The 24,190-nt window shown below is 35.6% G+C and overlaps 1 protein-coding gene across 9 annotated transcripts in view; it reads right to left on the bottom strand.

Moving 5' to 3' along the window:
* LOC136849104 (very low-density lipoprotein receptor-like) overlaps nt 1-24,190 on the bottom strand; it is a 621,997-nt gene that overhangs the window by 23,154 nt on the left and 574,653 nt on the right. For all 9 annotated transcript variants that reach the window (XM_067122069.1, XM_067122072.1, XM_067122070.1 and 6 more), the window contains 2 exons: nt 4,582-4,715; nt 705-896 (listed from right to left, as the gene is read on the bottom strand). In XM_067122069.1, the coding sequence (XP_066978170.1) occupies nt 705-896; nt 4,582-4,715 (326 nt within the window). The remainder of the gene's footprint in view (nt 1-704; nt 897-4,581; nt 4,716-24,190) is intronic.

Genomic DNA, 24,190 nt, shown 5'->3' on the forward strand with positions numbered 1-24,190 from the left:
TTTGTTATAGCAGAAATGGATAAATATTTGGCTTCCTTACTTTAAAGATTACTGCTGCTGATATAACAATGGTATTAAGAGGCTGAATAACTGCAAAATCATAGAGCTGAAATTTGCATTAATTTCTAAATGCAGCTTGTGCAGTTTGCAGTGCATTTACTACAAAATCCCTTTTTTTCTAAATAAGGAAAATTTGGCAGTTTACTTGATAGCAAAAATACCTTTCCAATCTTGAGGTGGGTATGACATTTGGACTGCCAGACCAAAATCTAAAATAATAAAATCACAAAGTTACAAAACAAACCCCACTTGATTGCTATACAAAATTACAGTACAGTACCTGCCAAAATGTTATGACTAAGAAATCTGAACTGTAAGTTGTCTTTCACAATAACTTTCTAGGCTCAAGTTAGTAAAGCAACAAAGCACAATTACATTTCTGGTGCATTATGAAAGCTTTCTTAATGTAATACCGATGCAAGAATGGTGTGGTATGTAACATTATAACAAAATTAGCTTTTCTTTCACCCTAAGACATATTTAATCTGCAGTATTTACACAACAACTATTTACCACTTTTCTTAAAGAAATGATCATTGTAAACATTGAATGATTAATATGGCCACCACCATTCCGTAATCAATTTACTGTATTCAGCGGATGAAAATCAACAATAAAACAGCACCCCATACTTAGATACTTACATCTTCCGGAGATGAAATGCCATACTGCCTGTGCTGGTATGGTGGCTGAGCTGAGCCTCGTTGGAAACTAGAACGTTGCTGACCTGCTAGGTGGAAGCCATCCTCAGTTGTTGTCTTTTTGTATACTGGATTGTCGAAGTTCATGCTCTGTACTGATCGTTTACGGAAGTATCGGTAGACAATATATGCCAGCTGAAAATTTAAATTTCTTTGATAATCTACAGTGATAAGTTTTAAATTAAGAAAATACCAAAAACCATACATTACCTATTAAACTCAACATTAAAATTAACTGAAAAATTTAAAGATCCAACCAGAATTACGCAGTTATTATTTTATATGTTTCAGATCATATTTACCACATGATGAAGTTTCAAATAACTACTGAATGGAATATATTTCTAATTCCTTTAACCACAGTAATTTTATAGAAGCATAATCGGGCAGATAATACCAAAATGACACTGTACCTAGAGAACATCTGTTCACCAATAACAAAGAACAAAATATGCTACATCTATACTGCAATCCTTTTGCCTATCATTTCCTTTCCAGTGCCTGCAGTTCAAGTACTACAGTAATACTGTACACAGTATGGGGATACATAATGGCAGATATATTTTCTCTGGCTTTCCTTTTCTAATAAAAAGTATCACCTGTCAATTTTTATGTATGGACAAGAGTGTCAAGGTACAGCTCTGATGTGATGGACAGCGAGCTTGGTAGTATTTGATAAAAGCAAAGAAGCTTTTTTGCTGAGCATGCTAACATGAGTATCACTTCATAGTTTGTATGTCTTATTTTTTTTACTTTATCTTATTTGTTGCTATTTATCCTATATTCATTTTTCTTTATTTTTCTTTCATATTACTGTATATCCCACTTCTCAATTTCCTTTTTCTACAATGCTGCTTTCTCTATTGGAGTCCTTGACCTTGTAACATTCTAATTTTCCAACTAGGGATACTTCCCTAGTTGGAAAAGCAGAATGCCACAAGCAAGCAAGCTCAAGCTTGACTTGTAATAATAATAATAATAATAATAATAATAATAATAATAATAATAATAATAATAATAATAATAATAATAATAAAATAATAAGGCAAATTAACAAGAACTGAAGGGATGCAGCAACCTGATGGAAATGCCATCAAAGACAAAGCAGGATGCAAACACCTGGGGATACCAGTATGAAGAGCAATAAAACACCAGGGATGAAGGACAAGACAAGGAAAGAATACACGGAGAAAAAAGTTAATACAAAAGTCAACTCTGGAAACATGATGAGAGCCATCAACTACTGGGTAGTGCCACTAATCAGGAGTGAATACAGTAATGCAGAACTCTATAATTTGGATCCAAAGACCAGACAAGAAAAGAGCAAGTACCAGGCACTGCACCCAAGAACAATTATTGACAGGCTATACACATGATGACTGCTTAGTATAGCAGAGCACTGGGACAATACTTGAAGGCCAGATAGGATGAATGGCCAAGAAAAGCATGGGAGAAAGAGCTGATTAAGGAGGATGAAGAATGAGAAATACATAAAGAGAGAATAAAAAAGAACTGAATAAAAGAATGCCACAGGAAACCCAAGCATGGATAATCCATTACACAAATGAAACTGGGCAATGGCTACAGAGGGGGAAACTGAAGAGAGAAACAGAAGGAATGATACTAGCGGCACAGATCAGGCCCTGAGAGTAAGGTACATCTAGAACAATAGACAGAACCAATATCTCATCCAAGTGCAGAAAATGCAATGCAAAAGACCATAAATCATACTGTGAGCTGATGTCCAGCAATAGCAAAGAACCATTATAAAGAGACAAAGCAAGAGTATGCAAAAAATAACAGATTGCAAGCAGCAACAACCACCTGCGGTAGAAGTATTAAATGAGGACAGAGAGGGTAATATGTGTATATCATCCAGACCTGATTCTGATCAACAAAACCAAAAACAAACTAACACTCATATCTTGTGGTAAGGTGGAACTTGAGGGGAGGAGAAATAGAGATGGGACTTGAGGGGAGGAGAAATAGAGGGGGAAAATACATAAGTACCACAACCTGTGGATTGAACTGAGATGGCCATGGGATATGCAAGTATAAGTAGTGCTCATAATCTCCTAAGCACTTGACACTACCAAATTCCCCAAGGAGAATCTTTGGTAAACTGGAAGCTAAAGTAGCCAAGGGCTTGTGCAAAGGAGCATGCTACTAGAACAGCACATACAGTCAGAATGCAACCAGAAGCTGGCCTACACTATAAACCGCTAGTCTGGACAGACCGATATAAAAAAAAACATAGGTAATAATAATAATAAAATCAAAGGTATTAAGTAACAGGATAGTGTCTTATTTAGCATGCAACCCACTGGTCAATATGAAAGACTGTCCAGATAGTAGTGAATGGGGAATATTTATAAGGAGGCAATAGTGCAGGAGCACCAGGGTACCAGGGTGGACTGCTGAAGGAAGGCATAAGATGTGTAGACCACGGGAGACATGGCTGAGGTCAGTGAAGAAGAAAGTAAGAAAAAATGTTGAGGAAACTGGCTCAGGATGATCTGGGTGGACTGCTGAAGGAAGGCAGGGGAGGGGTAGACTAAATGAGACAGCCGAAATCACTGAAGAAAGAAGTAAGAGAAAATGTTGGGCTGTCCTGATGGAACTCACAAACAACTGACATTTATAGGGAGAATTCATTAAGACCCTCTGAATCTCCTGAGGTGAAGCAAGAACAGACTGATGAATTGCACAATGTCAATTGTTTCGTAGCATCCTGATGGAACTCGCAAACAACTGACATTTATAAGGAGAATTCATTAAGACCCTCTGAATCTCCTGAGGTGAAGCAAGAACACACTGATGAATTGTACAATGTCAATTGTTTCGTAGCATCCTACTCATCTTGGGTGCTCTAACCCAGCCAGAAAATGGATTGTTCTTTAGGCCTGATACTTTTAGAACACATACTTTTCACTTTCAATTACAATTTTTTTTAAGTACAACTAATGCAGTATTTTTGTCTAATTCTTTGGTTCAAAGAGGGCAACTATATGAATATTTAAAAAAATTAAAGTTTAGATTTAACGTATGGGCTCAAACAATGGCTAAACTATTGGCTTCCTTAGTCAGCTATGTACTCTGGTGAGAGGACAATTAATATAAAAACAACTATAAGATGATAATAATCATGTGCAAGGCCAGTGCATCTGCTGAGAATCTGGGTTTGTGTTCAGCTGTACAACCTTGGCAGATATAAAAACAAACGGTAATTAAAGCCCAGCTGCCTATCTGGAAAGTTTGTACTGAGTAGGCTAAAGGTCTGTGCAGGAAGAATTGATGAGAAAATGAAAAACCTACTGCACACTACCAGAGTTGAGATAAAATGTACTTTATTAAGGTTTAAGAGGGAAATGTTGCTGAAGTAGGAAGAGGTGGACTGTCATCTCCAATTTCCCGAGTGTTTCATTTGGTTAACCAATAAGACCAAATCATGCTGAACAGCCAGATCTCAATTATTGGAAGCACAGTCCTTCTTTGGATGCAAGAATAAGCCATTAAAATAAATTGTGTTAAAAGGACTGGTTTCATGGAAGCAGGATAATTTTCTTCTTATATGGGATAAGGTTGCAACTTCATGGTATGCTAAGTAAGGCAACTGTCTGTCCATTGTATGAGTAATCAATGTCTACAAACAGTGATTTTAATAACTATATTTAGATTTATATTACATTACTCTGTCACAATATTTTGGACCCTAAGAATGACAAAATATTTCAACCCATTATAGTGGTAATAACATGAATGCTGATTGAAATCTATGTGATGTAATACAATTACATAAAAAGGTAGATATGTAACTTACAATGGCTGCAACACAGAGGACCACAATGGCAGCCAGAATAGCAGCAACTGCAACGTTACCATCCTCACCATCAGTTGGCTTGTTACTGACGTCGAGATCTTCCCTTTCCGGTATCATACTGCTGCTTACTTCATCTGAAACAAACACATACGCTTACACATCTCAAGAATGAAACATGGCACATTTCAAATGCCTAATTAACTATCGTTAGTAGAAAGAGTTTTGCAGAATTCCCAAAGCAAATTTAAACAATTTCCGACCCATTAAAAGGAAATATTACAAAATCCCTGGATTGTGCTTTTATAGAACCTCTATATTCTAATTACAGTGGTTTTCCATATAGTGCAGAAGATTATTAATCTCAAGTGAACCCTTGGATTATTATTTTACTAATGGAAACAAAGAAAGAGATGAAATAATAAAACTTCAATTTTAAATGTTACAAATTAGAGCATTTCAACAGATACAAAAACTCGCTGGAACACAATCAAGATTTTAAAAAAAATCAAGGTAGTTACTAAAGGGAAGTCAAAGGAATTTAGAGGAATTTACTGGCAACAACAATAACATGAATATAACTTTCAAATGTCGTCTTAATCCTGTTGTGAAATGCGCAAAATATGCTGGACGCTTTCACCAGTGCAGATGTTCGTAAACTCTTTGCAGTGACTTTAATATCTGACATTTGCATTACATTAAAAGAAGGATGGTGGAAGCTGTGTTTCTCCATCCGCTCCTTAAGTTAGTGATATTTTTTACAATAGCGATTATTACAGCAAGCAAGACCACTTCAGTATTATAAAACTTGCTGTTCAATAAATTTAGTTTATTGAACAGTGCTTACAATGTTTAATTGAAGATTAGTACATTACGAATATCTTGATTTATCGAAATTTTACATTATGGTGAACTTAAATAGAAGAGCATAACATCTATTCAAATAATTAATTAATTTTTCTCTATGTAAAGTGTACGCAGGTAATGGTTTCAACGTTTAAACTTGCAGTGTCCAGTCTCTTATGCAAGTGGCCCTTACATAAATGGGTATCAGAATGATACTTATTTCTCTTACATTACAGTTATTTTGACGGCACAGGTATTAGTAATATTAATTTTAAGCAAGCTGCATAATTTTAATATATTCAAGAATCGTAATGACAGTGCTACTGATATTACTATTAATGAACATGAAGGCCTACTGTAATACTCAAAACACTTGTAAATTTTCAACATTGACTATCCCAGGATAGTTTGCTCATATCTTACAAGAGAAATTCTGCAATGTTCAACTGATTTTTTCCCTCCTTATTCCCGCAGTGGATAATTCTTAACAGTTCTAAGTGTCTGTGCATTAAGGCTACGAAAGATACGGAATCATTTCATTCATTTAAGTATAATTCCCAGAGTCATCCACATATATTTTGTTTTGTACTAATAATAATTTTTGCCGGCAAGGGGAATTCAAAGGAGTTAATTATTAGATAAAATGTCATCCAAACATTCGAAAGGAAACCTTTGCAACACGTCTATAATCTGAGGGGTATCGTCACGGTAATCAGTGATGTTAAATCCATAAAAAAAAGGCACTACAAATTTACACAAGTACAAACAAAAGCCGAGAGTAACGCTTGCTTATCCTTGATTTACATAATGCTCGACTTTTGTAAAAAAAAAAAAAAAAAAAAAAAAAAAAACAACAACAACAACAACAACAACAACAACAACAACTGTCCGTCCAGCTGACAGAATATTTGATTTCCACCGTAGGAATCCACTTTTGCTTCACAAGAACAACAGAAAGAACTGGTCACGACCATTTTTTTAAAATGATATTTGACGAAACAACCTATCATTAAATGTAATCTCAATGAAACAAAACAACCTTTCTCAATCACAGAGTACACACAATATACATAATGAAATATGGTTACTGTCAAAATAGTTCATGAATTAAAGCAGCTTCATCCAACTTAATATAGACATTCCAAAGGCTTTACTTTGCAAAAATAGGATAACTTCATTGCTTTCTTTAAGGAAAACAGAAAGCGAAAAGCGTCCACGGTATTTAACTGGGGCGCCAAAGAAAAGGGGCCTATTTCATGTAACTTACATTGAAACATTAGAAGTTAACAAAAAATGGGCGTCTTATAAATATAAATGTAACCTTTTTATACTGATTATATTACTCCTTTTTCCAACTACAAGAGATTCTACTTGGGAAATTTACAATTTTGACGGTACTGCCACATGCTCCTAGGCATTCAAATTATATCATGATAATTTGTCGTTCATTCATTCATTCATTATATATACGCTTCTAGGCACTAAAAGTTATAATGATAACCATTTAATTATTCATATATATATAATATATATATATTATATATATATATATATATATATTGTATATATATATATATATATATATATATATATATATATATATATATGAATATATATATATATATATTGAAATGAACGAATGGTTAAATTATCATTATATCTTTTAGTGCCTAGAAGCATATATATATATATATATATATATATATATATATATATATATATATATATATATATATATATATATATATATACTACCAGAAATATTACATTATCAACTTCACTATTTCTATGAAATAATTTAAACCCCGAGGAGAATTATAATTTGAACCTGGGACTTTGGTTCAGATACAGAGATAGACAGGTGGCCTGACCATTCAGATATCAAGATACTCAGTGATATTTATGGGTTCATATTATTTTTCGGTATACTAATACTGAACTTTAATTATGAACTTATGCAAGGGCAAAGGTACTGCTTACACACCATTGGCCAGAAAAAAACCCCGGTTTCAGTTACTGAACATTGGTATTTTATTAGAAAAAAATACAAGATTAAAATTATGTTTATCAGTTCACCTTCAAAAAGTTTTGTAGAGAGAGAGTTTCTTTTTTAATCCTGACCATAAATGTAATCTACATCGCATTCACAGTGAATGATTCATAATCCCAAAGCTGTCTATCCATAGTTTTTTTTTTTTGCAATGTTTCCACACCGAGACGCTTTTATCACAATAAAACAAACTGAAATTGTGGAAAAGCAAATAATTACGGTCTCTGGCCCACTTGGGGAAATGGTTGAAAAGTCTACACTAGCTCCTAATTGATAAATTATGCGTAATCTGAGGAATGCTCCGCAAGATAATGGAGTCATACATTTCATACTTCCGCTACTTAACACTCAGGTTACTTGAGTTTCCTTCGGGTTTATTACACCTTTGTCCTCATTTCGACAACTAAATAACTTTCCCTCGTGCCAATTCGCTGTCACTTATATTGTCGTGTTACTCTGTACTCTGCCTTCAGGAAAATAATCACATTTGTCTCACTTGAAAATTCAAAACTATTTATTGTTATTTCATTGCACATTTTCCTCGGTTATAATTTCTATTTTACCTTGTACCCATACCTTCTTATCTGTGGAAAAAATGCCCAATTAAAATGACAAGGTTACGGCCCTCCACTGCCTGCACCCCAGCCAAAGGCTAACTTGACGCATCGGTCCTCAATCTAGGTAATGGACAGCAACTGATCTCCGTAAATTCTTTCCTCAAATTTCAGCTGTTTTTTTCCAGAATAAAAAATGAATCCGGATGAAAAAAAAAAAAAAAACATCACGGCTGCTTCGTATCTCGTGCATTTCTATCAAGATGGCAGTACAGATTACACGGTGAATCAGTCGAAAACGCAAGAGAAAATTTATCACACTGATATTTAAATATTCTGACTGAAGGGTGAAACCCAAGTTCACGAAGTTTCAAAGCTTCATGATCAAATTGATATCTTTTCATCCTATTGTAATATTTATTAATTTTTTTTTCATTTTACTGTAAAAATTAAATAATTTCGTTCTAACTGTGGTTTTCGCAAGGCCTTCATCCCTAATGATTGGTAACGCGTGTTAACTACCCTGTTGAACAAAAAGACCAGATAACTAATTATTTTTTTAATTTTTTATAGTAAATCACAGATTTTAAGTTAGTCCAAACAGGCGAAACAACAACAGCCATAATTATTAAACTTAAAATATGAACCGATATATTAGAGACCTCGACATTTGGCTCCTGGGTCCTACCGAAACATCAAAGGAGATTGGATAGCACCAAAACACGTGACGGTACGAATTTTCAAGTGATATTTACGTAAGTAAGGAGCGAATCATTAGCATAAATACAAAAAAATGTGAAACATGGCTCTAATAGAAAAAAAATTAAAATAATATATTGCAACTCTGGCCGATGGCGGAAGAAACCAACCCAAGCAAGCATGAGAACAACCCAAGTCGAAGTTTTTTCTTACTGACAAACTGACAAAAATCATGCAAAATACATAAACATTACACATATATATATATATATATATATATATATATATATATATATATATATATATATATATATATATATATATATATATATATATATATATAAAATTATATCCGAATTTAATAAAACAAAGATTTAGCATCCTGTCGTTCCAGAATAAATATAAATTTAAAATTACCGTCCGAATTTAATAAAACAAAGATTTAGCATCCTGTAGTGGCTCCACCAGAGATATATATAATATATATATATATATATATATATATATATATATATATATATATATATATATATATATATATATATATATATACTTAACTAGTTGTGCCGCAGGTATATTTCAAGTCTGGCACCGTTTCAAATCCCACTGTTTTCATGCAGAGTGCCAAGTACACAGCAAGATACCAACTTCTACTTTTACGGACTGTAATGCTGAAAGTAAATGGTGCCTTCAATAAAAGTTTTATTAACTTTGAAAAGTCATAAATAATTAATGAATCGATTTCAGGTGTCTGTATACTCATACATTTTACTAGAGTCGGAAGAGATGCCGGTCAGAAACAAAGGAATAATTTTTTCTTTCTTACAAATATATCATAAAATACTTGACTTGTCACGACATCATAAGCCATTTTGCGTATTCAGTAATAAGACCTCAAGCATCATTTTCTGAGAAAAAGACCGCGCGTGATCCTTACACACTGAACATCTTAATCAAGAGAATGATATAAAAACGGGACATTTCCAGGACAAAGCTTTTGTAAAAAAAACAATAAAAAGAGGCACCGTGATTTAAGAAGGAACGAAACTCGATGCTAAACATATTAAGAAAATAAACTGTGTTGTATCCTTCAATCGACAAAGATGTGTATTTGGGTATCTCACCGTAATCTTGGAGTGTCATTATGGAAGGAAGAACACACAAGATAATCCACAACAGACACACCTAACCTACACGACTCCCAACCAGCAACTACTGCTCCTCTCGTGCTCACCAAGGACAACACACACACGAACACACTGACACAAACCTCGGCTTCACGTCTTTACCTGGCAAGCTGACGCACGGGCTTCAAGTACACGGCGAAGGTAACAGTGTCTTTTTCTTGACTCACAGCATCAAAACGAAAATTGATCCGGAAGTGTAGAATCAGACATGGGAATCAGAATCACGCGTCTGCTAATTTGACCTCAGTTAAAACCTCATTCTTATCCCAAAGCTCCAGAGGATCAGTACTCATCCTTTGTTAGTCTCAAAGACCAGTTAACACCTAATTCCAACAGAATGAACTTTCGGGAAGAAAACTTTTTGACAAAAATACTTCTGAACGAGTTCCAGAAAGGAGGTCACCCATTATTAAAAGTGTGAACTGTTTAACACCTCCGTCCCTTCATTAACTGTAATCCTTTAGTACTTAAGCCATTCACTTCTGATAGGGGAAAAGAGGGAGCGGATCTGTCAAATGTTTCTTAAAAGCGTACCGATTAGCACCCATTTGAAAACCAAATACTTACTAAATTACAGACTTGTGTTCTGCAATATCTAAAGAATCAATGGTAAACTATGGCCTTTACGAACAGTAAGCTTTAAAATAGAATGACGCTGATGAAGGCCGTTCATTCAAACGCTGACTGTTTCCAATTTTTTTTCAAATGTACATGTAATAAGACTCTCAAACGTCAAATGATACTGAATTGAGTGGACAATGGAATTTAAAGTGATCTTTGTAACAGAACATAATCCATAAGTAGTAAGTGTGCTTACCTACTTTTGGAAATCATATGACATCGAACGTTATTTATTCAGCATACTCAAGCAGTGACTTCCACTCGTTGAGCTACTTATCATAATTTCGTTATGCTACATTAACCTATTTTTGGAGGAGGCTATATATCATCTCTTGCGTCGAATGGGAAGAAAGAACATTTGCTAAGCAAACGAACAAGCCTGGAGGCAGTCGCATCCAGCCTTATTAGTCAAGTTGAGGGAAGAGAATTTTCTAAATAGCGACTCGTCAAGGTTGCCTTACTTCTTGCCAAATGCCGCCATGCCGCGAGAATGCAGCCCCCTTAAGCTAGTTGAAATTTCATTGCAAATTCCAGTTGTCGTGTGTCTTTCCGATATGCACTTGAATGAAATATTTCCTCCATGATGTTGTGGTCAGAGTTACATATCCATTAAACAAATCAAACATTCGAACTAACTCAAATGGAGCCAACACTCGTTACGATGCACCCACGCAAGCTGTAAAAACACTTCCTTATACTGTATACCTCCAGTTTTTACCGTGCAAGTAACTGCAAACCATTTCCTACAATTATTATTATTTAATAGTTGAATAACGTAACTGCTCTATTTAAAATAAGTTTTTGTGTTAATGCGGGATTAAACAAATTAATCCGTTTATAATGAATTCATCATAAGCCAAGAGGCTAGGAAACTACTTACATCCTGGACACCGTGAGTTTCCGTGTTTTCATTACTTATGTGATAAATCTAAGTCTTGCCACCCGCTGAAATTGGTAACAATTTATTGCCGGGCGGACTGGTGGGTGGTGTACCAGCAGTAAACCTTCGAACTAACGAACCTGAGTCAAAAGCTCTACTACTAATGATTTACATTACACAATAAATGGCATATAAATGCACATTTATTGGTGCCTTCCAAGAAATTGCTGACGCCCGCTGAACATATGGTCAAGACAAGGGGCTAGAACTCTCAGCCCTTTACATGACAGCTTGGAAACGAAAGGGTAACAGAATATGTAGCAAACGCACACAAGCACACATATGCGCGTTTGCTACATATCCTAGGTTTGCCGGAACTGGTATATATCCCTACAGCATACGCGTTTTTTGCCTCCTGTGGACAAGAAATCGCTGGCCATATGACCTTGCCTGAGGTTACGCCATTCTCTCTCTCTCTCTCTCCGACAGTATGCAACCTATGCACTAGTTCTTGGATGGACGTATAAGTGCTGAAACTTTTAAGTAGGTGATCATTACAAAGTTTGATGTGATAAAATTTTTAATTCCGATATTGCCACTCCTTAAAGCAGACTTTTTAAGAAATCGCTAGAATGCTGTCATGAATACAAGTATACAAGGCACATTTCAATTTACTAACCTTCTGTAGAAGTTAATTGAGGCATGAAAAGAGAGAAAGACGATTAGTATGGATTAGAATGTTACAGAATTGGTACAGTAATGCAAAAAAGACGTTACAATAACACAAGCAAAAACACAAATACTTTCTGTATCGGCGGAGAAAATACACGGCACGTAAGGGTCCCTAATAACCAAGAAACCCTGCCATTACTGGCTTCTTGTTAACAAATTATCCATCTATACCAACGACTGCTTAAACTTATCCAACTTGCCTTCTCTATGCACGTCTTTACTTGGCACATTCAACCTTGATCTTTACGGATGGGGTAATTCCTCCCCCTAATAAGGAAGTCTCGTAGGAAGGGAAGCGACAGATATTTCATCGGCCTTCATCTCATACATTCGGTTAAAACAACTTCACGGAGTTCTGACAACTTCCCCTCATTTGTCCCGAACTAGAGATTAAATCACATTAGCATCTTCACAGAGTAGTGCCCAGGCATATCGATCTCAGTCCTCTCCCTCCCTATCCTATTGTCCCAATAAACAACGCTGGGAAGCACCAACAACAATAACAATAATCCTGCTACTCAAAAACCAATGTGTATGCACATTTTTATTTCTTACTTTGTGTAACATTATGTACTTGATTTTTACAATATGCAATTGCAAAGCTACATAAATATTGCCGCCACTTGACACGGGACAGGTATACTAGTAATAATAAAAATGATTACAAAAATGGTCGCCTTTCTATCTCCATAAATACGGAAAATATTCACTTAACCATCTCCCACTGACGAGTAGACCAGTACAACCGAGTTTAATAAGGAAAATATATAAAATTATTCTCTTCTCAATAACACATGCAACAGGAAATATTTCTAAAGTTCATGTTTCAACATTTCATTTCCTCTATACTTGTCAGGTAAAATCTATTTTCTACTTCAAAAAAAGGTTTCCGTGTCTGAAGATGTGTGTGTTTAGTTTTTAAATCCCTGTCATTCGTTCACAAATTTCATAGGAAGTAACATTCTGAAAGCGATCTAACGTTACAGTGTTAAGTGTAACGGCTGACGTTACCCGTGCAACATACGTTCTCCAAGAATATTGACATTCTCACTGACTTGTCATACTCGACAGATACGGCTACTGCACTTGACTAACGGCAAAGACGTGGATATAAATAGAGACGTGCCAAAGTGACGTGAACCCGAAAGCCTACTTGAAATAACCTAGATGTTAACTGACAGTCACTGAATTGCTGATGCAACGTATGCGCCATCATGACGCAACTTGACCTTGATAAACAACTCTGGATCTACGATCAAATATACCAGTCATGCATATGTCACTCCTCAAGATATCGGACTTTTTTCACGACGAGTTTAGCATCTGTTATCATCGGTATCAGGTACAAATCATGCAAGAACCTTAATAATAATAATAATAATAATAATAATAATAATAATAATAATAATATTATCATTGTTGTTTTTAAAATCTTCATACACTACTTGGAATTCACAATCGAACATTTGTCGACTATATACTTCAGTTAAGCTCTATTGCACTTGAATCAAGTGCTATCTGTTCAGTGGTATTATTATTGCTATTATTATTAGTCAAAAGGGAGAAAATAGAAAATCTGCGGAACCTAGGTAGCTTTTCCCGCAAGTGTCCCTACGGAAAACGCTCACATTGCTGGCAATTATAATAAAGATGAACACAAAATAATAATGGTGACTGAAGAAGCAGGGGAATCACAAATATTGGCAGCAATCAGCTGAACCCACAGAATCGACTCAAGTTTTAAAAACGGGTACAAAAGAACTAACCAAGAATAACAAACGGTCTTCAAATAGAACCACGGACTGACACCGATCTGGCACCAAAGAGATTCAGGGGGACAGACGAGACGCATAAAACCAGCATGAAAGAGATTTACTTTGACCTTTTATCCACCGCAACCAATGAACGCTCAGAACCAAGCGGACAAAACAAAGCATTCTAATGTTCTTCCCCGAGGAGGAGATGGTATTCGATTAAAATGGCCTGAAGTAACCATATGAATATCCTTATAAGCAAACTAGGACTTCTGAAATTGCCTGAAACCAAGAACAAATTTAAACTCTCTCTCTCTCATCATTTTTTTAAACTGGAAATTATTCTCTCTCTCTCCTCTTGATATTAAACCTCATCCACATATCTGACAGCTGGCTAGGTTATATTCAAGATAGTTCATGTGAATGCAGAACAATCACATAATGATGGCACTATCACAAGTGTTTTATCTCGATATATGCATACATTTAAAACATACACGCATTTATACAATGTATGAGTGTGTGTGTGTGTGTGTGTATATATTGCAATCCTGGTAAAAGTAACGTGTTCTGATTTTTCTTAGGCAAAGGCGTGATCTTCATATACTAATTAGTGCTGAGGATTTAAAGTCCCCCAAAAAGAAATTATAACAACTATTCTATGTAGAAAAAACTCAAGATCGGGCAAATCTGTTAAGAGAGAGAGAGAGAGAGAGAGAGAGAGAGAGAGAGAGAGAGAGAGAGAGAGAGAGAGAGAGAGAGAGAGAGTTTTACAATGTAGCTGTATATTCTCATGAACAAAATAATGAAAAATGACGGACGACAATTCCACCGCCAACAACCTGAAAAAGGAAATAAAGTCAAACGTTGCGTGTACACGTGAAACGCAAGAAATATTGCCGAGGTTCAACACTGGGGACCATTAAATATGTTTAACACCCTTCAGAAGAAGGTGCGTCATTCCGTCGGGTTTATGAACCCATGAGAATTTTCGCTATGACTCACTGACATTACCAGTGGCATTTTTTCCACCCTACGACGAGCACACGGTACAGCAATGACTGAGGACTGACTCCAGTAACTGCGTTAGTTTTAGTTTCTCAGCACGTCATGGTGCATATTGCCCTTGGATAGAATTCATGAGGTGTGTGCACTCAAACGGATGCAAGCACATATGTGCATGCTGATTCTTGGTTAGAAGCGGCAACCTTTTTCTAATTTTTTCGTTTCATTGATAATTTTGATTCATCTACAGTATATTCTTTATGAATGAACTAAATCAGTCAACTTATTAACACGCACAAACACAATATATATATATATATATATATATATATATATATATATATATATATATATATATATATATATATATATATATATATATATATGCACACGTCATATTTGTATTACTCATCCATCCGCCTCCAGCATTCTTTCTCTTTGAGAATGCACAAAAGCAACCACGAACAGCTCACAGAGAACGAGCAAAGAGCTCGCAAAACCGCAGACGGGATAAAGATCTTGCAATGTGCTTGAGGTTTTCCACCTGGCTCAAGAGTGGCCGTCACATTATCTGCTCGGGGACAGTTCATCCATTGCAGTTAGTTAGTTAGTTTGAGATAAGCTGGTCTTATGCCAGCACAGTCTCAACCTTGGGCATGCCGTAAGCGTGGTAAGATTCCAAAGGGAGTAAAGAGCTTAGTGTAGACCTCTGAACTCTAACTAACTGAACGTACCAGTGGAGAAAGGATTCGGTCATATACGATAAGAAACGACTCACGCTGATTAACACTGATCCAGGTAACAAAGAGAGAGAGAGAGAGAGAGAGAGAGAGAGAGAGAGAGAGAGAGAGAGAGAGAGAGAGAGAGAGAGACATTCTCATGGTTTAAGCTAAGTAAAAGTAGATTATTCTCTAGCTCATATACTGATAAATGGGAATGGGTAGACAAAACAACAAAGAGCGTATGGAGTGCATAACACGCAAAAATTTCTCTGGAAAAGTGAGTCATCCTTTATTGTTTTTTATACGCATACTTTAGCGTTTTCACTGCATCCTGCTACTTTTCAAGGCCCAGATTTAATATCACTTGTGCAGTCTAATTTGAGCTGGGCTCCCATGCCTGGTCTCAATCACTTCACCTTAACCTATAACAATCATGTACCTTGTTGTTGGGTCAGCATATTTTGTAAAATAATTCGTCTACTACTAATTAGCATCTTTATAGAGTATGATACGTTGGAAATCCACATCCTTCTCAGTGCAGATGACCTCTGATCTTGCAATGCCAGTTACAGATATCCATCGATCAATCTTACCATTTGAGATATTTTCTTAAACAAAACACAAGATTTTTCTTTATGATCACCAAAAACTGCAATCGCCTTCGCTCCTAAACGACAAAACAGATTTGGCCGATGGTACTCCCTTGAAGAATAAGCATTCAGAGAATATAATCCGTCTCCTTCGAGATAAATCATGTCCCTAAGCCAACCCCTTCAGCTAAACACACATCCACCTAATTTCCATTGTATCCCTGTCTCCTTTAAGCATTTAGAACGCTGATGTGTTTGACGACTAAATCTTTTGGAAATCACGACAGCATCAATTTCCATTTAAGGCCATGAAAACTTGTTTTACTATTTTGGCCTTTTCAGTAACTCAATTTATGTATATATATGTGTATATATATATATATATATATATATATATATATATATATATATATATATATATATATATATATATATATATATATATATATATATATATATATATATATATATATATATAAATTATAGTAACTGAAGATGTCTTACCATTATTCAAAATCTTTAGCAGGTGTCCTTCCTTCCTTCCTCCCTTTCCGTGACCGCTTGTCTGTATATTTATCTGAATATATAGTTCTGTACACATACAGAAGTGATTACACACACACACATACATATTTTTTTTATCCGAAAATGCGGTGGCTCCCAAGAGGGTTATAGAACAATGAACACTACTGCATTCACACATAAAAATTCTGAATCGTAAATGAACCCCCATGCAGAAAAGTTTCACAGCACCAGCAACTTCATTAGTCTACCTAGAAGGTCTCATCGGCAATGTGTCGAAAACCCCTACACACACACACACACACACACTGCACCATTCACTTCTTTTGCATACACTCTGTCACTTCCTTTATGTTGAGGTACCTCCTTTTAAATACTTCTTTCACTCCATCTACCCCTCTTCTCCTTCCTCACAACACTTCTGAATTGTATACTTTTTCAGTAACCTATCCTCCTACATTCAATGCACTATGATCCATTCATTAAACTAAGCTAACCTTTTTACTACTCCTCTGTATCTCTCCATTTCTCACCCTCTCAATTCTTCTTATACCACAAATACTACTTAATTCATTTCTAAAGCACCACTTTCTATATCTTAATCACATTAGATATCCATACCCCTATTCCAAAAAGGTGAGTTGGTTCAACAATCCCATCATGCACTGCAACCTACACTCATGTTTCCTCTTAATCTTATGCTAACATCCTGCTAACTTTCTTGCATACCCTACAGTACACTGCGACTCGCCTCTTTTCTCATCAAGCCTCCACCTGAAATACAAACTCTCAAATACTTAAGACTATTGCTTCCATTTTCTCACCATCTATAACATTCACTTCTCCCTCTTCCTAGTTCACATCTACAGTACCATCACAGCCTTACCCTTGCTCGTGTTTACTCTTAAATTTCTATTGTTGCAAACACTTTAAAATGCTTTCAAACTTACTCTGACATCCGCAGTTTCACTTCACTATCCCCAATCAACCTTTCCAAACCCTATTCTTGACCCACCTTCTTAGTAGATATATAGTAGATATAGGTACCTATATCTACCGTCCTTTCTCTGACCTGTCACATCAGAAAATCCACAAAAATGTTAAAACGATCATGGAGACGTTACATTACTGTGACTCAGTCCCATTTTTACACCAAACAAGCCACTCTCCTACCTACAAACTCTAATGAATGCGTCATAGCCATCATAAAAACTTATACCACTATTAAATTTACCCTCTATACCGTATATCCTCAACATCCTCCACGTTACATCTCTATCAATCCCATCATTAGCTTTTTCTTGGTCCATGTATGCATAAAGTATTTCAACTTTGCTTTCAAACTTCTAACATAACTGTTTGTTATTGTAAAGTATTTTAACTTTGCTTTCAAACTTCTAACATACCTGTTTCATAACAAACACTATAATTCTTATGTTTTCCATTATCGCTTTTACAGGCTCTTAACTGACCTAAATCCTCATCAGTAAACTTCCACATTCATTCTCAGTTTTACTGTAACCCTTCAACTCTTGCATTTCAGCTCTGCTTCTCTTCTATCTTCCTTATTTAACAGTTTCACAAAATATCACTCCATCGACCCAGGACTACATTTTCTTAAGATGGCATTTTAAAATTTCTCATTTCCTAAACCAACCAGGCACTTTGTATTCCTTCCCACCCTCCTAAAACCACAAACGCTTCCTGTTGACTACATAACTCCATCCTGGATTTCACAAACAAACACACAGGCTTTACTTACAATTTAAACTTCTGTGTCGTTAACACTAGCCTGTTTTTCTTCCACTTTCTCCTTATATGCTCTCCATAATAACCGAACATTACTATAAGGGCCCCATTTTCACCCCTTCCTCTGCAACCTGCACTTCCACATATCTTAACATGTGTATCAACCAAATAATGATCATATATACCTCTAGCCACTCTTCTTTTCACCTTTACAGCCACCTTTCCTAAATGTACTTAAGCATGCGTTTCTTACAGAATTATGCATTTCCAGCAATCAAGCCTCCTTCCTAACACATTCCCACTAGATTATCTCCAATCTTATGTGCTCCAGGAACGCCATACATACTGCTCATAACACCATATGCATACAAATATTTTCCATGAGCAAGAGCAAGACCAAGACAAATTACTGTACATACTTCTTATAAGATTTCGACAACTACATGGACCTATGGCTTTCAATCCTAAGCCTTGAAAATATTCAATAAATAAACCATGCAAAATTCTGCATTTTGTAGTGGTTAACTGACATAAATTTCGCGGAAAACAGACCACCACCCAGAGTGGGTCCTGCCTCTATCTATCTTTGCTTACAGTTTAGCGACAAGTACACCTGAGACACGGAAATCCATAAAGCACTGAGGCGGAAAGGGAGAAGCAGCCATGATATTTAACAGGCATATTTATAAAAAACGGGAATCGTTGGGAAGGGATACTGATAAGAGCAACATGGCCTTGTGTTAAATGTATGTGGTGCCTGACAGACACCAGACTCATGACTTCTACAAAACCACCAGTAGTGAGAAACCAACAGCAAAGAGGATAATTTACATCCAGCAAGAATAGAGAGCTGATTTATGACGGAATCCGCTACTTACTCACAAAGGAAACTCGTGATCATCATTCGAATAAGTCCACGAGATCAGTGCGGATGAGAGAGCGAGTCGAGGAAGAGTAAAGGAGAGGGTAAGACGATCGACATGAAGAATGGAGTTATCAGCCAAAGCGCAGAGTCCTACCATCAAACTCTTTTTTTTTTTCGGCATAGACTTGACTTCTCGCAGTGTTAAGTAGCGTATTGACAGCCATTACCAAACCCACACTACAGTATATTCTGTAAGATTTGGTCCTTGCAAGCATAACGGTATAATAAAAAAAAAAGGGCAAGCTGTACACACAGAGAAATGTTCAAGGTTCGGTTATTTGCGTTTTTGACATAATACTGAAACTGGAAACCATAACTGAACCTTATGGTGAATAAAAAGGAGTACAAAATATCAAGATCAATCTGTAAAATTCGTAACCATGTAAAATTATCCCAAACAGATCACTGACACACCTTGGGTATGAAAATGACCAACAAATGAAAACTATCACTATAAATCTTAGATTATTCCAAAATTCAACTTTTTTTTAACCTTTTAGAAATGCATAGAAAGCAAGACACGTGTGTTTAAATACCCACATTAAAAATCCTTCTACCTATACAGCTCAATGCTAGTATAACAACGGAGCACTCATTTTGTTTCATCTACAGCTGTTGGTCGTTTCCTTACGGAAGCGTCCTAAACCACCGTAAGGACGTGAATACCTTCATGAAAGCTACATTTCACCGAAATACTAAACCTACCTACTGTATAAGCAGGGATCACGAATAGATTCGACTGCAAGTTAAGCCGAACTCAGGTTTGTTTGCCGTAATGAATATATCTAGTATATTACAGTATAACCCAAAGAAAAGACCACTACACGAATCTTGCACCGCAAACTTCAAAACAAGTCTTTCAAACTGATCTAATCTGCAATAAGGGATGACTACATAACTATTACGAACTGACTCAATTCGCACAGTGAGATAGAAAACACACCACAAAACCCAACTCATAAGAGTTTCGTTGTTATCTTATTAAAACAAGTCTCGTCAAATCTAGTAATAGACAAATAAACACTGTTATTTGAAAATATACTTAAAAAACGAAAGATTTTTTCGCACTTAACACGCACTTACTTAGCCTCGAATGGTTACGTTAGCAAAAAAAAAAAAAAAAAAAAAAAAAAAAAAAAAAAGGAGAGAGCTTACACAGGCAATATCGAAGTCAACTCGCGTGCAAACTGCACAACGGCTCGAACCTACTCGCGACTTTTATGACGGGTCACTTCACTATAAACACTGAAAACTGGCCTCCATTTCAATCTGTACTACTCTTTAACGTTCTGCACTGGCATGACTATTTCACAAGGACTTGTTTTTGTAAGAGTAATATCATGACATGTCCTTAACACGAAGGACTGACAATCTAAAAATCACCTCTTACTGATCCCCTTGCCTCCACTCTTAAAATTGCAAGCGTATACACGTTTAGTTGCTCATTCATAGAACATTTACACACCTATGTCTCGCTACTGGTGAATAACCGGGATGGTATGTCCTGGCGCGCCAATGAGAGGATTATTTCTCGAAGGAAGCATGCACGTCATTCACTGAAAGTATTTATATATATTTTTGGGGGTACGCGAAATCCTTAATCTCTAAGAATACAAATTAATTATATTAGACTAAACCTCATAATGCTACAAGGATAAAAATTATGAAATGGATTCAACCAAGGTTCTGCAAACATAACCATCCATAAAAACTTATCAAACATTCGCTATTCACAAAATCACTGCTAATACAACCCATTTTTGAATAGTTGTAGGTAACGTCTCCCTTACATTGTGCAAACGATTCCCTGAAAACCACAATTACTCCGAACCTCCTACCCGAAAACGACACTTGATAACAGTGACCGTCAATTATCTTGGAACAATTCAACGGACATTTCTAAGGCTTCTTTTCCATTGCTGCTACAACGACAGATCAATATCTAAATTTAACCAATCTATCTTGTTTTGATGACTGTGCATGTGTTCACAGATTCACGTGTATTTTAATCTAAATTTAACCAATCTATCTTGTTTTGATGACTGTGCATGTGTTCACAGATTCACGTGTATTTTAGCGAAGTTAAAATTTATAACGTTAACATTCTTATGTTGGTAACTGTGCTAATATTTACATTAGCAACTAAAAACTCAAAGAATAAAACTATTTTAAAATTTTCGATTGGAATGTTCTACTAGTAACGAAGAAGAGGAAGAGGAGAGGAGAGTGAGGAAGAGATAACTAATTGCAGGCTGAATAAAAACAAGACTTGACTCGCATTAGACCACAAGAACTCCGAAGGAGGCAACAGTGAACAAGGAACAAGTTGGACAATTACTTGTTCATGAGAGGAGAAGGAGCACATGACACTGAACATCGTCTCCATAACTAATGAACCCACACCCCTGGTCTAGAATACGTTATATGTACAAAGGCATAAAATAACGACTGTTTCTTTTCTGAACCAAGGATGGCTGCAACCCGTTGCACAAAGTCTGCTCATTACAAAAACACTGAGAGCTGACACAAACAACAATAATGGGGCCCAGAATCTGCCATGGAATCTCGAATACATGTTTTCGATTTAATGCAGAAGCAGGCCAGGTATCGGGTTAAAAAATGTTAACATGTTGTTGGTTATATAACTGCCAAAATAAAAAAAATAATTACCTTTTCTCAAAATCATTAACTGAAATACGATTTAATGCAAGTATTAACCCTTGTTATTAGCTAACTAATATTAATTCTCTGTAATGCTTTTTTTACGACTATCATATTTTTATATTAAAAGAATATGAGTTCTGCTTCAGTGTTAAAATAGTGACAGTCTTGCACTTTGAAGATAAAATGAACGACAGTCGACGCAAAGAAAAAGACATGAGCCCATTCAAAACTAACAAAGTACAAGAAAGAAAGGTTCATGATGATTTTAGCAACAAAGATATTTCATTCGTCATCTTCAAGAGGGAACACAACTACCAACCATTTAACACCGTACCTGTACTTAAGTTTTCGCTGTACAGTATTACATAGGGTGCAGCAAATTTAAGCAAGGTTTTTAAGAACAAAGTCAGGCTCTTGCGATCTCTACCACAGGGGTTAGCTGTAGATCCTGCCCCTAACATTTCCTTGCAAATAAAGCTGAAGACTGAAAGTAAACAAACAGAAATACACACACGTATTGACATCCACAAAATCTCACCCCCCTTAACTCCTGTATAGCTGTGATTAAAAATAACAGACACTAATGATTCTATGAATTAAGGAAGGATCATGATATTAAATCAATAAAATTCTAAAATCATAAGCAACATCACCCGGATGGTAAAATTATTTTTGAGAATTACTTGGTGGCAATCTGCTTCATTACTAAAATGCAGACAACTGTGAAAACGACTAAATATATTTTTTCTTTCATGAACTAGGCCCTCCCAGTTCCAAAGTACGAGGTTTAAACAAAGAAATTCATATCCCATATAGTCTTGCTTAATCATAATTGGAACCGAGAGGAAATTTTGATCCCATTTACTAAAAAAAAAGAATTTCCAATCAAAGATCTGATTTACAATTCTTATCAAGGAATGTGGGTTTCATTAAATGAAAGACTGCGCAATGAAAGATATATAAATTCATAACTCCAACAGCTGTGTTTGAGAGAGAGAGAGAGAGAGAGAGAGAGAGAGAGAGAGAGAGAGAGAGAGAGAGAGAGAGAGAGAGAGAGATTCACTGCTGCTACGTTGTTTAAATATAATCGCAAATGGGCCCCTCATCAAAACTGCAACCATTAAAATCTTATCGAAAAATAGATAAAATTGACAAACTGACGACAAAAGAAAGCACACCAAAAAGTTTCAAATAAAGAAATATTTCATTAACCTTTTGGAAACAAAAATCGTAAATACAAATAAATTATTAGTCACGAACAAAAATAGTAAGGAGTCTGTCAACAAATCCAAGCTGGTGACGGAAACAAGTCATACGTCAACAAAGTTATTTCTGGTAAGTCAGCTCGTCCCCTGAAGCAAGTTTACAAATAAATATTAATATTTACAAGCTAATGTTGCCACAAAGCGCGCTATCAGTGCAAAAAAATATGCAAATAGTTCATTTTAAGATCGTTCTTAATGAGGATTCTTAAGTAAATTTCTAATCTTGTTAGCTTATCTAAACAAAAATTTTACGACTGACATTTATCTGTATCTATTAAATTAACTTTCACAGCGGACCCATTACGCCTAAAAAGAATTGTTTTCCGTTTGGAGATGCTGAAATATTACAATATTTACACTGTCTCTTCTAATGCAATCCATGTGTTTTTCTCTTTTCTTTGTGATTTAATGCAATTTTTACGTGGAATGAGGTAAACGCTTGGTCTGAACATAAATAAAATGTCTAAGGTCACTCCAAGTTTTCAAGTGAACTTGTATTTCCATAAAACCTCACTATTTTTTATATTCAATATTATACGTTATGCTTTCACTTTTATTATGTCAGTAAGCAGCTGCTTAATTGTACAAACATTTTAAGACACGAACTGTTTTCCCTTGTTGAGAATAACACGTTTCAAGCTGTAGCTGCCAACTTGGATCTTCTGCTTCAAACTACGTTTATTGTTTCTGACCAACAACATTTTTTCTATTAATTTAAATTTAGTCATCTCGACCATTTTCATCAAAAATATAGGAAGAAATGTCCCCTGTCGTAATAAAAGGTTTTCAATTTATGCAAAATTTTATATCAAACAAACTTTCATAATTCATGTACTCAGCATTATGG

This window comes from Macrobrachium rosenbergii, chromosome 20 (assembly GCF_040412425.1).
Source record: "Macrobrachium rosenbergii isolate ZJJX-2024 chromosome 20, ASM4041242v1, whole genome shotgun sequence".
NCBI classification, from domain to species: Eukaryota; Metazoa; Arthropoda; class Malacostraca; order Decapoda; family Palaemonidae; genus Macrobrachium; species Macrobrachium rosenbergii.